The following is a 15561-nucleotide window of genomic DNA, read 5'->3' as shown; positions in this document are numbered from 1 at the left end:
ACTTTACTGTGCTAAATTTATTTGATACCAAGAAAATAGAATAAAATTAAAATAATTCTTTTCCTTTTAAAACTACTGCAGTTCTTTTTTTAAAAAAACATATTTCCATAATTTTATAACATTAATTATTCTTAAAAAAAAATTTATTTTTTAACTTAGTCAAGTACAAAAATGTGAGATAATTTAAAAAAAAAAAAATAATCATGGATACACAAATATTCTTAAATTATTGAATTAAGAAATTTCAGTCAAAATAAGGCAGAAACTATGACTATTAGATTTAATTTTTAAATTCAAATTCTATTTTCTTTGTTGTCTGGATCTGTTTTTTTTTTAATAAATGTGTTCGATACAAATATAGTGATAATTTTTGTAAATTTATTATAGTCAATTTGTATTGAATGTTTTGTATTCTTAGTGGATTATGTTTTGTTTACGCATGACTTATCTTATTTCAGTATTAAAAAAAAGGGTATAAAATATGATTATTTAAAAGGTCTGAAATAGCTTATTTGCATCTAACACATAAAAAGCTTACTTGAACTATACTAAAATCTACTTTATGATAAACTACTTTACTTAACTACTCTTTACTTTTTTAATAACTTTATCTGATTGTATAATGTAGTTGAAAGTTTTTATAATTAATTAATAATTGTGTTAAATTATGCTATGCAGTATAAAAGTATTTTTGATGAACAGGAAATTTTATTTGAATAATATATTAACAAAATAATAATTAAATTAATAATATTTTTTGCTTTTTTTAATTTCTAGATTTCGCAAGGAATTTCTTTGATGCTAGGATGTGTTCTTATCAAACTGCTTCTATCAACATTGTTGCAAGTCAAAGATGATGTAATGTTTAAATCTAGTCTAAAACTACTCGATTATTGAACTCAAATTATTTGATTTTCTCTTTTTAAAAGAGTTTGAATTTCTTTCCTTTGTTCGTTTAACTCATAAAAAAAACTTTATTATTTATTGTCTTCCCTTTGTTCTTTTATCTTATAAGAAACTGTATTATTTATTATATTACTTTTTTAGTTTTTTAATCAAATATTAATTTCATTTATATTTAATACTTAAGTTTTTTGTGAAATTATTGACCAAACTGTGTTCAGAGATGTCAACAGCAGAAATTTTTTTATCTAATTTCTACAGATTATAGTTCTTATTCCAGAATAAGCGTCATTCAATTATTACCTAAACACCCAATTGATTATTTTTTCCCACAAAGGAGAAGTCCAAAATTGCAAAAAACATACCTATGTGACATTTGAAAGCCACATAATGGAAGTTTTTGAAAGCTGCAAAGGAGTCAAATTTCCTTATTTTCAGTTTTTTTTTATTTCCTAGAATATTTCATAAATTTTTAAAGTATCCTTTATTTTTCTAATATTTTTGCAACTTGCAAATAAGCCCTACCTTTTTTTTCATTTGAAAATGTACATTTTAACTTAATATTTTATATAACTTTGAATGTTATTAAGTATACTTCAATTTTTATTGAAACTTATTTCATTCTTTGTTAAAGAAAATCAATAACTTGTGTTCCATTTGAAATTTTAATATATTGGAGTAGAAGAATATTTTATTTATAGAAGAATATTCTGATAGTCTTTGAAAAGTTATTGAAGGCTGCAATAAATTTATTTTTATTGTTAGTTATCAAAAATGTAAACATTTCTCAGTTTATTAACAACAATGTTACTTAGTCTTCAAAGTAAATGACAAAGTACAACAAATTAAATATATTTACAAGTGCTTTTATTCTTCTTATTTTTTTTACACATAAATAAATCAGACATTAATTTAAATTATAGCAAGTTTTTTAATTTTTTTATATGCAAAAATAATTTTATATTTTACTATATATACTAGCATATTTTATTTCTAAATAAATCTTGAAACTGCATTTAGAGTGGAAAAAAAAGACTTATTTAAAAGATTCTCATAAAGGAAAAGAAAAAAAATTAAATATTTTAGAATTACAGTGTTTGAATTTTGATATTCTTTTAAAATATTATTGAAATTAGTTTGAAGAACATTTAAAAATTTTCTTATGCAATTTATGTAGTTTTATTTGGCTACATGTTGGAAGAATACACTTTAACTCTGGACATAGACTACAGGTTATTCGCCCCATCTCTAATTCTTGGTATATTTTGATCTAGAAATTTTCTATTGACAGAACTCTAAATATCTGTTACATCGCTCTTTAGTATGTGAATGATTTTTTATAATGCATTAGTGAAGCAGAATGGAGAACCTTGCATGATGCATACCCTATTCCATTCAATTGTTTCTCGTGATATGAAATAAATGCCTGTAATTAGAATTAACATTCTTCTAGTAATAATACTATAAACATCTGCCATTTCTAGATTCTCCTTCTATATAAATACATGTTTTATTTTGTGTCTGTTAATCAGAATATTGTGAGTCAAAATTACTCGGGACATATAAAAAGTTTGGATCAAGCGTGTATTTTTTACCCATGTAAGGATGAATATGACATGCCCCGGTTGAGTATGTAAATATTCAATCAGAAATTCCATAAGATATTGTTAACTGCTACCCTAAGTTTTGGCAAAGCGAATTCAGAGATCAACAAGATGTCAGGTAGCATAAAAAAGCACTAAAAAAGATGAAAAATATAAAAAAATTTATTTTTTAAGACCTTAATATTATTGGGCAAAAAAAATTTGTTAACATAAATATTAATGTGTGAGTTCGAGAAGTTATATAATAAGTATAATACTCCAATTGCCATAAGAAAATAATAACTTTGAAAGCTTATATTGTCACTCTAAAATAAAATTTTTAAGGATCTGCACTTGCCAGTTGTGAATAATTTTGATTTTATTTATTATCCCTGGATCAACAACCCATTGTGGATTAAGACCTTCTTCATGAAAACTCTCCAGGCATCTCTTCATGACACACGGTTCTCCAATTTTTTACACGTAGGGTAACGAAGTCATTTTTATCTCATCAACCCGTCGAAGTCTGGTTCATCCTCTCTCTCAGATTGCAAATGGTTTAGCCATAAACCATTTGCAATTCTGTTTCATTCATTTGAATAACATCTGCATTCCGGTTAAATAAACTTAAATTGGGGTGAGTTATATATGGTTCTTTGTGAATTTTATATAATTTGGACTTGAAACGTCTTTTTGCCACACATTAATGTATATTCCCTAAATATGCTCCTCCCCCAAAGATCTTACTTTCAAATGTACCAGACTAGTCATATTTTCTACTTTCTCAGTTAAAAGTTCATACTTAAACTGTACACGTTAAAATAAAATGGCTGTGGAACTTGTATAAGAATTTTCGTCTTTCTTAATACCACCTGAGATTTCCAAATTCTCTAACACCATAAAAAGCCTTTTTTGCTGCCATGATATTGCTTCTTTGTTAATAATAATGCTTTGCATTTTCTCTATCAATGCTTTCTTATTAATAATACTTAAAATTAAAGTGTTTATATAGATATAATATTGTTAGTGCAACTTTTTTCTGAGTGATAAACAATAATAACATTCACATCTTTGCATTGAAAAAGATGTCTGGACATGTAAAAGTATCATTTGGGTACATAGATTAACACATCCAGTTGAGCATATACTATTTCTGCATTAGATTGGGCATTGAACCCTGCAGATTAGTAGATTGTAAATGTATCCTCAAAATCTATGAAAATCAATTTGTAATGATCCTACAAGGGATTAGTATCTGAAAAAAATAAATTGTATATGCGCTAGTACTTAATGCATAAGTAATAAATAAAAAAAGCAAAAAATTTAAAGTACATGTAGAGAAAACTGAAAATTCAAATCAACATATATTTCTCTCTAAGGTACTTAATATTACTTCCAGAGTGAATTTACCATCAATACTCTAAATAAAAATAAAATACTTTTTTGAACCTGAAGGAAGGCCAGGTATAGTTTGACAAATTTTCATAAATATTTCTTACATAGAAAGCAACGAAATCAAAAGGTACATAACACTAATCACCAGGGTGACATACTTTCAATAAAATGAAGAAGTTTGTGAATTTGGGGCACATAAAATTTGTTTTAAGTTAAAAAGATAAAATTTTGAAAAGTGCGATTTCTTTTCACATTTTCGTTGCAAATACTTTTTGTCTATTAAAAAGTAATTAAAATACAATTAATAGGTAAATGGTGGGTATAAATTGGTACTTAACACTTTTATTACTAGTAAATAAAAGTATTACCATGATAAATGATGCAATTTGATATTTTTAGGCTCATATTTGGAATCTTTTAAAATCAAAGTTTACTTCTTATGAAGATTTCCATACTATGCTCTACACCTGTGCAGTGGAATTTGATTTTTTGCCTTTAGAAGTATGTTTTCAATTACATTTGGTTTATTTGTCATCATAAATCTATGTTTATAATTCTAAGTTACATTTTTATTTTCAGTCTTTTGTTGAACTTACCAAGACACTAGTTTTGCCTTTTACAGTAATCATAGTAATTATTGTTCTTTATCAAGTGAGTATTTCAATATGCATATAATTAAAGTTGTCACAATATTCTTTTATTAAGAATAATTTTTGTTTTCTTTGTAACAGTCTAAGACATAAAATTGTTTTAATTTCTGTTAAGTAAGACTATTTTATCTAATATTGCCTTGATTTTTTGTTACCTTAATTCATTAAGACAGTACGTTATAAAAATGGATTTCATAGAATATTATTTACATACAGTTAGTGAATATTATTTACATATCGTTTTTTTATCATAATTTTTGTTCTGATTATTTTCTTCTAGGTTTTGTTGAAAAACACGGACAACACCGATAACTATGAAAATGCTGAAGTGAGTGAGAAATTTGTAAATTGATTGAAAGTTTAGTAATTTTGAATGTTTGAAAAGAAAATTGAAAAATACCATGTTAATTATGCTGACAATATTATTTGAACCATGAAAATCAAAGAATATCTGGAGCATTCCCTAATTATCAATCTTCTATGTATGCATTTAGATTCCTAACCAAAAATGTATGCATATCAGAGATTTCAAATTAATATTTAAGCAACAAAAAAGCTAAAATACTCTTGAAACTTGGCAAGTAATTAATGAAAATGAAAGTTTAAAATTATAAAAACGTGTTTGATTGACTGACAAAATTGAAAGGTAATTATTAGAAACATCTTCTAATTAATTCTAGCAATCAAACTTATTTTTATTTTTTGTAATCCTCAATAGTTATTGGCGATATTTTGATACCGTTCTTGTTTTATTTCTGACTTAAATATTAATTTTTGACACTAAATGTGATTTTTTTTAAATTTTACGTCTATCACACGGGAGGTCAAGGGACAAACGCGATTTTGATCCCTTGTACCAATTACAGGTTGGGGGCGTTTTCCACTCCTCTGAGATTTTTGATTTTTTCAGAGAGTATAACTCCGAAAAAGTAAGTGTGGAAGAGGGAGTTGTTGTAATCCTGCAACCCTCCTTAGCAAAAGAATATCGGCCATTTCATTCCCGTGGAGATTCACATGGGAAGGTACCCATTGCAAATGAACATCATGATTAAGTGAAATGAGCTTTAATTTAAGCAGGATAGAGGTGCTATTAGTTTTAGGGATCATTTTATTTTAACAAATACATCGGAAGTTTTGAGGTGTGTTTAGGCTTATGATGAAGACTCATAAAAGATTATTTATTAAGTCTTAAGTAAATTTCTAATATCATTAATTAAACCGGGAAAGGTATAGCTCATGCATGATTGAACTAAGCAGCTGCTAAAGCACAAAACAGTGTCCTAGTGGGAAAAAGAGATTCAAGATCTTTGTTCCTTTAATACTGATGAAAACTAAAATTAATTTGCGTGGATGTCTCTTATCACTTACCTGATCTTCAAGGAGCTTGCAAGGTCCATTATGCCAGAACCATGGAAGGTCCATGCAAGAGCCATTATTGCATAAGATAACGATAACTCTTCATCATGAATTTTAGCACTGATGATGGTACTTTGTTGCCAAAATAGCCATAATTCTCAAACTTGTTTAATTGTGCTTATCATTTTCTTCACTACGTTATTTTTTAGTTATTTTACATTAATTTGAAAAGAATAGGCTCCTTTTGCTTTAAGAATTTACAATTATATTCATAATTTAAATGTTTATTTAAATTTAGTACCATCATTAAAAAAATTTTTTTAAATAATATTATGTATATATATTTTTTATTTGAATTAAATTTTAGGTCATGTACAACATACTGCAGTCTTTTGCTTTTTTTGTAATGGCTGCTCTTGTAATGCGGTTGAAATTATTTTTTTCACCTCACTTGTGTCTTCTAGCCTCATTGTCAATGTCTGGAAAGGTAAATATTTTCTGTATAATATGTTTTAGAAAAGCATTTAAAAAAAGAACTTTATTGAAAAGCATTAAAATGTCTCATATGTAATTTTTTTAATGAATGGAAACAGTTTTAGGTCTGTATTGATATATTATATATAAAAATTAAAAGATATATAGATTGCTAAAATTTTACAGAATATATTCAGAAATTTCTTTAACAATCTATATGCTGACTACTTTGTTTAATTCTAAAAAAATATTATGAACTTAAAAAAATATCAACTTTTAAAAATATAATTATTATTATTATTATGCATAATTTAATGTGAATAACTCATTGGTTTACAAAGAAAAATTTTCTTTTAGGTTTGTTAAGTTTACAAAAGCTTCTCCTTTCAAAATTTTTTTTTTTATTTTGGAAGTAAAAAATAAGCACTTAAAAAGTAGCAAAATTTTATTTGTTTTGTAAACAAATTAACACATGGCAATATACTATTTTGTTGGTCTAGAATTTTCCCTTTTTATTTCTGTATTTTCTAAGCAAATTTGGTCTACATTGAATAATCAAGATGAATGATTGTTTTTTATTTCTTTAAATTCCAACTGCAAAATCAGAAATTATTTGCAATTTTAAATTTTTTTCTTTAAACCAAATACCTCAATTTTTATTCATTTATTTATTTTTAAGAATATTAAAGAAATATGATAGTTAACATATAAAAGTATTGATCCAGTCATGGAGAAAGCTACCCAAGTTTGAAGTAAAGAAGATTTTATTTGTTGTGTAAACAATTTGTTTTTAAATTAAAATGTTAATATCAGTTCGATTGTTTCATGTTGCTTATTTAAATAACAGATCATCAATTATTTAAAACATTCCAATAAATATTACAGGATGGTACATAAGTGCAAAATGTAAAGAAATCATGGTGTATTTAAATGAAATAAAATTTTAAAGAAGTACATAAGTGCAAAATGTAAAGAAAATATTTTGTAAGGAGATAAATATACACAAAATTTGTACACAATTTTTTCTAACAAGAATTTTTTATTGCTGTTTAGTAATTATTACCTTTGGCTAAATAGTTCTAATTCATAAAAGTGTCATGATATTTATGTTAGAGATTTTTCTTTTAGACTCGATACTATGGTCTAAACAAAATAAACTTGTTTCTAAGTTTTTCAGATATTTAGATGCCAAAGAAGTAAGATTTTACATTTTATTCGGAATTCTGGGTGCAATGAGCGTACAAGGTGTAACAAATATCAAACATCAAAGAAATATCATTGGTGAATTCAGCAATCCTGATTTAGAAGAGCTTATATCCTGGGTGAATACAACTCTTCCTGAAGGTATTTATTGATCATTGTTAATTTCAAAGTGAATGAGTTGTTTAACATGCGCTTTCTCCATATATTCCGCCTGTTGATAACTTAAATTCCAGTTTAAATTAATTAATTGGGATTTGTGGTTAAATGTGTAGTCGAACTAAACATTAAGATTTAAATAAAAAATATATAATTCTATTGTAAAAAAAAAAAAATTCTAATACTCCTATAATTATTTGTGCATTTATATATAAAAAGATTAAGGAGAACACTGTATATATATATATATATCCCATATATTTGTGAAGAATTGTTGTTCCATATCTAAGGCCCACTTGAGTAATAATGAATACTTGTAACAAATATTGATTTCCTAGTAGATTAAGTCTTGAAAACAATTTGGCTTGCCTTGTACAATAATATTATAGTAAAATCCTAATTAAAGTAAAGTATTATATTTCCCAGGTTTTCATCAAACCTCATTTCATTAGGAGGTTTAAATAATATGCTGAATTGAATAACAAAATTTAGTAATATCAGTTACTTTTTTTTTATTTCAACAGATTATAATTCTAATTCCAGAATGTTTGTTGTTGTTATAAATAATGCTTTATATCATTCTAGTTTGTGTTTGTTTTTGTAAGTGAAACATATTTTAATTTCAAAAAATATCATAGATGCTGTATTTGCTGGCCCAATGCCTACAATGGCTAATATTTTGTTATCCACCAGAAGACCAATTGTTAATCATCCTCACTATGAAAATTCTAAATTAAGGTAATTTTCTTTATATATATTGTTGCTTTGTTTACCAGATTATTTATTGAGTTTAATTAACCTAAATTGCCCTTTAGTCATACTAAACATACTAGTCAGGGCTTGAAGTTAACAACGGTCTGTCTGTATGAGACCATTAAAGTTTGACTTGAGTAAGCATAAAATAATTAAGCTATTTTGTTTAATTTTCAGTTTCATGTTTTTGTCCATGTTTGTTTTTGTCAGAATATAGCACATTTCTCCATAATTATTACATTAGATTTTTTTTGTGTTGTAAATTTTCCTTTCAATTCACTTAATTAACTTTTCTTTTCAAAAATAATCAAACCGAGACATATAAACCTAGTAATATCTATTAGTCACTGGTCTTTCAGATCAGTGACCATATGATTTCAATTCCTGCTTGTTATTAGGTGAGAATTTATATAGAAAAAATTAAATAATTACTCACTCAGTTTAGTATATAAAAATTAATGTGATATAGTTCATGTGCATTGCTACCATTTGCAGGGCCTCCTTTGCTGTTTGTATGCAAAAATAGTTGTTTTTATTCCCCAAGGTCAAAAATAGTAGTCTGAATAGTAACCTCAGTAATAAATATTAGTAGCCTAAATAAATGGTATAAATAAAAGTAGCATATTTGGTAAAAAAAAAAATCTGATAAAAGTAGAAATAATGTGAATTTTGTGAGTTTCATTTTTAGGCGGGATTAGCGGGTACACTGCACACTTCGGTATGTCCCATGGATAAACAAAAATATTTCTCATAATTCAAATTAGTTTTTCAAATTCTTTCATTTTTAATATGCAATGCCATTAGGACACAAAAAATTTTAAATTTGAGTTTGGCAAAAAATTAATTAAAATAGTAAATTTTATTATAAAATTAGTAGTCCGTTTTCTAAAAATAGTCACTTTTTAGCTTTATCTCTATTTTAGTAGCAAACAGTCACATTTTAGTCTTCATCGAAGGCTGATAGCATTCTGAAGGCATTTGTGATATAATTGCTGCTCAAAGAAAAAAAGAACCCTCATTTTTCAATGGAGATTTAGATTACCATTAGTACGACAATTTGATCATCAAGTTTTTGTATTTTCATTCATAGATGTCTCGGTAAGTGTAAAATGAACATCAACTGAAAAGAAGATCCCTGCAAATATATGTCATGTTGAAAGAAAAAAAATAAAGAGTTAGATATTTTGGAAAAAAAACCTTTATATAGTGACATCAAATTTAGCCTCATTTCTTAGGAGTCAATCCAGCCTTAAGGGAAGACGAAAAGTTAGAGAGTACAATTTTAAATTTGAAAAAAAACAACGTATCTAATGCTTAACTCAGTCTCATTCCCTAGTAGTCATTCCAGTCTTATGGGGTGGAACAAAAAAAATTAGAAAATACTATTTTAAACAAAAACAAAAAAAGCCAATCTAACAATGCCAAATTCAGCCCAATTCCTTAGGAGTCATTCAGCAAAAGTCAGCTTAGGAGTCCTGGGGCCAAAAAATTAGAGAACACAATTTTAAACATTGTAGAAAAAATATCCTCAAAGTCTCTTATTTCTGAGTTATTCCTGGAAAACAAAAATAGGAAAAATATTTTTTATGACAAAAATATTCAAAGACTTCAATTTCTATGTTTGAAAGATATTTCATATGACTGTGACAACTAAAATACTATATTATGGGTACATTTTTCAACACTTTTGTATTATCTAAATGCTGTGACTATTCTTATGAAAAGTGTTTAATTTTTCAGAGAAAGAACCAAGAATGTTTATCAGATTTTCAGCAGGAAACCTATCAAAAAAGTGTATGATACGCTACTGAGCATGAAAGTTAAATATGTTATTTTAGAGAGAAGCTGGTGCTTCGGGAGACGAAGGTACCTAATTTCTAGTTATTTAATTTTTATTTAATATTATGAAATAATGTGGTGGATACTGGAAAAATCTGGGAATTTAAAAATGCCACTGAAAAACATGTACAATTTTAGTTTGGGTGTATTTCAATCCCTTTACGAGATTAGATCCTCTCGAGATATCCCATTTGATTATCCCCAGCCTCAAATCTTTAGATCTCACCTATGCAACCTTTTTTTTTTTTTTTTAAATGTAATTAGAGTGGTGATATCATTTCTGTGTCAATTTAGTAAATAATTCTAGATAATGCTTGATTTTCACCACTTTCTATTAAAAATGTATTTTTTAAACTTAAATTAAATTTCTTAACATAAGATAAGAAACAATTTTGAAACCAATTTATATCAATCTTGATTATTATGCAGATATTATGATTTGTTTTATTTACTTACATTTATGTACAGTAGAACGCCGATTATCCGAACGTCCAATTATCCGAACTATGTCTGCATTCGTTTTTTCTTCCCTTTTTTTAGGTTTAGAATGCTTTTTAACTTATCGACAATTTTTCTAAATTTAGAAGAATAAATAATATCCACTACATTTGATGACCATATTTAATTTACAACGTTTTTTAACAGTTTTCTTATAGTAGTCATACATACATGTATTGTTATACAGTTAAACCTACATGCTCCAAGTTCCCTACTGTTCCAAGAATGCGAACTTCATTTTAACAGTCTAGAACAGTGTTTCCCAGAGTGTGGTACGCGTACCCCCGGGGGTACGGGAACAGTTTAGCGGGGGTACGCGTTCTTATGCGAAATATCTTGCGAGAAACAAAAATTTCAAATTTTTTTTATTTAAAAACAAAACTAGCCATGAAAATTTACGATTACGTATTTTTATACTCGCTATTTTTTGCAGAGTTAACAGTTAATAATTAGTGTGTCAACAGCCAGTTGTAATTTTTAACTTTAGTGCAATTTTTTTATAGTAAAAAATACATTGATTTTTTTTATTAGTGGTACACAGCGTTACGAAAAATTTAGAAAGGATACACAAAAGTTATAAGTTTGGGAAACACTGGTCTAGAACATCAAAATGATGTTGATCCAGTTCAGTTGATTATTTAAAAAGAATAAGGGGCATGGCTGCTCTAAAAAGAGCATCTTCTTTGAAACAAAAGTCTTTGCTGGATTTCTTTTGCAATGGAAAATAAAGAAAAATGTGGTAAAATCAGTAATTGACAAAAAAATTATAAAAAGCTGAAATATGATTAAAAAAATTCAAGATGAAAAAAAAAAGTTTAAAAAAATTTATCAATAAAAAATATTTTAAAAAAATTACTTTTAAACACGCCAGAGCTATTTTAGATAGTATTGCCAGTCCTAAGCCTGGAATAAGTATGAAGGGAAGTTAGTGCATAAATAATAATACTAGATTTTAAACAACTTTCCAATTATCCGAACAACATTCAGTCCCGAGCAGTTCGGATAATCGGCGCTCTACTGTATTTAAATATTTATTTGCGTTATTTTGTTTAATATCATGAAAAAGTTTGTTACTAAATAATAGTAAAAAAATTTATGTATTTACCATGAATTTATAACACATACAAATATATTTAAAAAAAAAAATTGAATTAAACCGTGCTAGTTTAAATCTAAAATTTACTCTGATAATTCCAGATAATTTGTTTTTATCCAGAGAGTGGCTTATATTCAGAGAGTGTAAAATGAAATTTTAAAAATTAATTGAACATATTAGAATCGAGATTTTTATTTGAATTTATTTATTTTAGGGAAGGCTGTGCAATGGTGGATTTATGGGACATAGAAGATCCAGAAAATAAAGACAAAGAAAATCTCTGTCAACGGATTGTTAAGAATCCATATCCCTTTAGAAAAGTTTTCAGAAATGCTATGTACACAGTTTTAGAAATTTAAATAAGACTTCAGGCAAATAAATATAAATAAACTAACATCAGGAGAAGCCATTTTAGCATATCTCTTTAAAATGTTTTTTACAGTCTTGCATTTAGATTAAACTAAGAGAAAGAAAATAGAATAGTTCTAAGTGAAAGATCTAGTTGTTAGGAAGTGTATTCTTATCATATGGCTATATCTTGTCTTAAATGCATTTTTTATATTAAATTTTAAAAATCATGACAAATATTATAGCTTATGCAATTTTAACCAGTTTTTGTTTTTAACAATCCATTTAAACTCATTTTTAAAATATTAATGAAGTTTTTTTATAATAATTTCACCTAATTTAAATAAATTTTCAACTACAAATTAAATGAAAATTCAAACATATAATTCGAAAGTAATCTATCATGCCTGCTTTAATTACTTTCCTAAGTTGATTAGAATTGAAAAAATTATTAGCTAATTCAATATTGTAATCAAGCTACGTAACTTATATGGGAAACCATGTAACCTAATCATTAAAACTCTCAGCATGATAGTCACTATGTTAATCAAAATAATAACTTATTTTAAATTATATTTTTTCCATTCTGAATTCTTTCAAATTTGGAAATGTGTTTTGTGCTTAAAAACAACACATTTCTAAAGAATAGTGTACTATATTCATTGTTCATTATCATATGAATTTTAATCATAATGTTCAAAAGTTGTGGCATATAATTAGCTCATTTAACTTAGTTTAACTTAATAACTAAAAGAGAACAGGGGGGTTTATTACACTAATATCTCTATTTTCTCCCTTTTTAAATTTCCTAATTTTTGTTTCAGTTATATACTTAAAACTTTATGAGAAAAATTTGCTCTGTTAATTCAACTTAAATATAAAAGAGGAAGATGACTACTCGAAATATTGTTTTTATTTAATTAAACTATAAAAAAGAGGCCTTCCCAACATTAAGTCCTTGTTTTTTCTACTCAACGTTTTCAGCTTTTGAATTTTTGTTTTAATAATTTATTTTTAAAAAAAAATTATTGTAAGTAACTTAACTTTTTTAATTCAACTTGATGACTGCAGAAAACCACTAAAATTATTTATAACAGTAAAACTCTCCTGGAAAAGCAAAATTCTGTTACTTTTTTGTGATTACTTAAAACACCCTAATTATAAATTAGCTCTAGTGTATATAAACTAATACATCAGATTAGTGCCAACTGCTGAAATACTTTAATCAAAATTGGAAAAAACATTGTAAAAAATTTTCTTCTAAATAATTATTAATACTTTTAAATGTTTTATTATTGGAGCAAGCCAAATTATGTGAGCTTGTTTATTGCTTGTGCCATATTTTTACAATAGCTAAATAAATTATACAATAATTTCAAAATTGTAACGATACACATTATTATCTTGTTAGATTAAGTATTATCTAATTAAGTCTATAATTCTAAGACTAATTCAATTCTTAGTTTAAGGTAAGGCCTAGTTGCTGACTTTCAAAATTAACATCATTTTCACTTGTTTTTTAGTACCTTTGCAGAGAAGGATACACAATTGTCAAACAAGCGCAACAATTAAATTATGAAAGTTTTCTATAGAATATTATTTACTTTTCATTTTAGTAACATTTATGTGTTTGCCTCTTTAAGCCTTTTATTTTATGTTCAATTGTTTTTCGTTACGTAACTTAATTTTATTTATATTTATCTGTTTTTTAAAAATGTCATAAAATTAAAAATCTGGATAATAAATTAGTTCAGATTTTAATTTGATTGTCATTCTATCATTTATCAGTTTATTTAGTTTGCTTTGTCAATAAAAGCACTGTTTATTGTATTTATTTTTTAATGGTTTATGCAATTTGTATAGGTCAAGTGGAACAAATTTTAGATTCCATTATTTAAAATTTGAATTAAATTTAGGATACAGGCACCTATAATTTTTAAACTAAGATCTGTAAAGCTTCCAAGCTTTAATCTAAAAACTACTGTAGTAAGGAAAACCTAATGTAATACCATTGCAGTGAGTAAAATATGCTACTAATAAAAGACAAACCTCGAGCCAAGACTGGCTTTATTGCTATTCAATGGCACGTTCTATAATTTTTTTAAAGAAAGATTAGGTTTATTTCTTACTTACAAAAACAAACTGAAAATTAAATATCCAGATGCTTAAAATTAAAATAATCACGAATAAAATTAAACAAATAATAAATTTAGATTTAATAAATGACGCTGACAATTGAGAATTATATTCCAACACTCCCTCCAATTTTTACTTGTCAAGAAAGTAAAACAATTTTTAAAAAATTATAATCTAGCAAAACAAGTTTTTCAAATCTGTCTCTAGGTAAAGCCTTAGTGGAACATATCAGCGAAGTATTCATTACTGTTGATATATGCAATTTTCAGTTTTATTCTGACAAAGTGGAACTTGATGTCGATGTGTTTATGATAAACAAGATGTTTGTTATTAATTTTCATGCACTTTGATTCAGGGTTTAAGCTGAGTCTAAAAATTCATTAGCAAAAAAGCTAAAATCTGAAAAAAAGTTTTAGCAAAATGCTAAAATGCCATTAGGCTTATAAAATTACTTTATATCAAACAAGTACTGTAAGTTATCTGACAAAGAATAGCTTAATGTACAAGAATATCAAAAAGAATACCTATAACAAAAAAAAACACATTTATTATTTATCAAAACATTTTGGTTTATACATTTTGGTTTTCGTGAACGCTAGCGTCATGGTTCTTCTTGCGAAAGATATTTAGATTTTTTCTCCTTCTTGTTTGATCAAGTTTTTTTCATGGATGTTAGCGTCATGGTTTTTAGCGGAAGCTTTTTTTTTAATGGAATTTAGTAAAATCCTTTAGCATAAATGCGAAAATGTTTTGTTGAATTTTAGCATTTTTGAGGGGTCTTTTCGCATTTTGCGAAAAAAGCTACCGTAGCGGAAACCCTGCTTTGATTATCAATATTCACAGAAACACCATCTGTATCATACATTGATGATTCACTTATGTCACCATATAATCCCTTTAACAGCTGTGGATGCTGTTACGTATTCTGATTCTGTGATTGATGTTGATACAGAAGATTGCCAACTGGTACACCATGTGATCACACCACTTGATAACATATCCAGTAGTATATTGTTTGGTATCCATGTCTCCTGAAAAATCAGCATTAGAGTAACCTACAAGATGAGGATTTTCTGATTCTGCTATATACTATGATGTGGGGTAGCTTTTAAATATTTCATGATTCTTTTTACAGCATTCCAATGCACTTGACTATAGATATTTTTAAACC

The 15561-nt window shown here is 26.4% G+C and overlaps 1 protein-coding gene across 2 annotated transcripts in view; it reads left to right on the top strand.

The window, feature by feature from the left end:
• LOC107446775 (protein C-mannosyl-transferase DPY19L1) overlaps positions 1-14084 on the top strand; it is a 32140-nt gene extending 18056 nt beyond the window's left edge. Inside the window, exons 13-21 of one of the 2 annotated variants that reach the window (XM_016061534.3) lie at positions 778-858; positions 4281-4382; positions 4461-4532; positions 4812-4859; positions 6255-6374; positions 7531-7705; positions 8359-8458; positions 10214-10339; positions 12121-14084. In XM_016061534.3, the coding sequence (XP_015917020.2) occupies positions 778-858; positions 4281-4382; positions 4461-4532; positions 4812-4859; positions 6255-6374; positions 7531-7705; positions 8359-8458; positions 10214-10339; positions 12121-12265 (969 nt within the window). In that variant the 3' untranslated portion in view covers positions 12266-14084. The remainder of the gene's footprint in view (positions 1-777; positions 859-4280; positions 4383-4460; positions 4533-4811; positions 4860-6254; positions 6375-7530; positions 7706-8358; positions 8459-10213; positions 10340-12120) is intronic. The other variant, XM_043047624.2, reaches the window with a different exon arrangement.
• Positions 14085-15561: the final 1477 nt, after the last annotated feature.

This window comes from Parasteatoda tepidariorum, chromosome 10 (genome assembly GCF_043381705.1).
Source record: "Parasteatoda tepidariorum isolate YZ-2023 chromosome 10, CAS_Ptep_4.0, whole genome shotgun sequence".
In the NCBI taxonomy this organism is placed as follows: domain Eukaryota; kingdom Metazoa; phylum Arthropoda; class Arachnida; order Araneae; family Theridiidae; genus Parasteatoda; species Parasteatoda tepidariorum.
The sequence above is the reverse complement of the archived record's forward strand: the minus strand, read 5'-3'. Positions and strand labels throughout refer to the sequence as shown.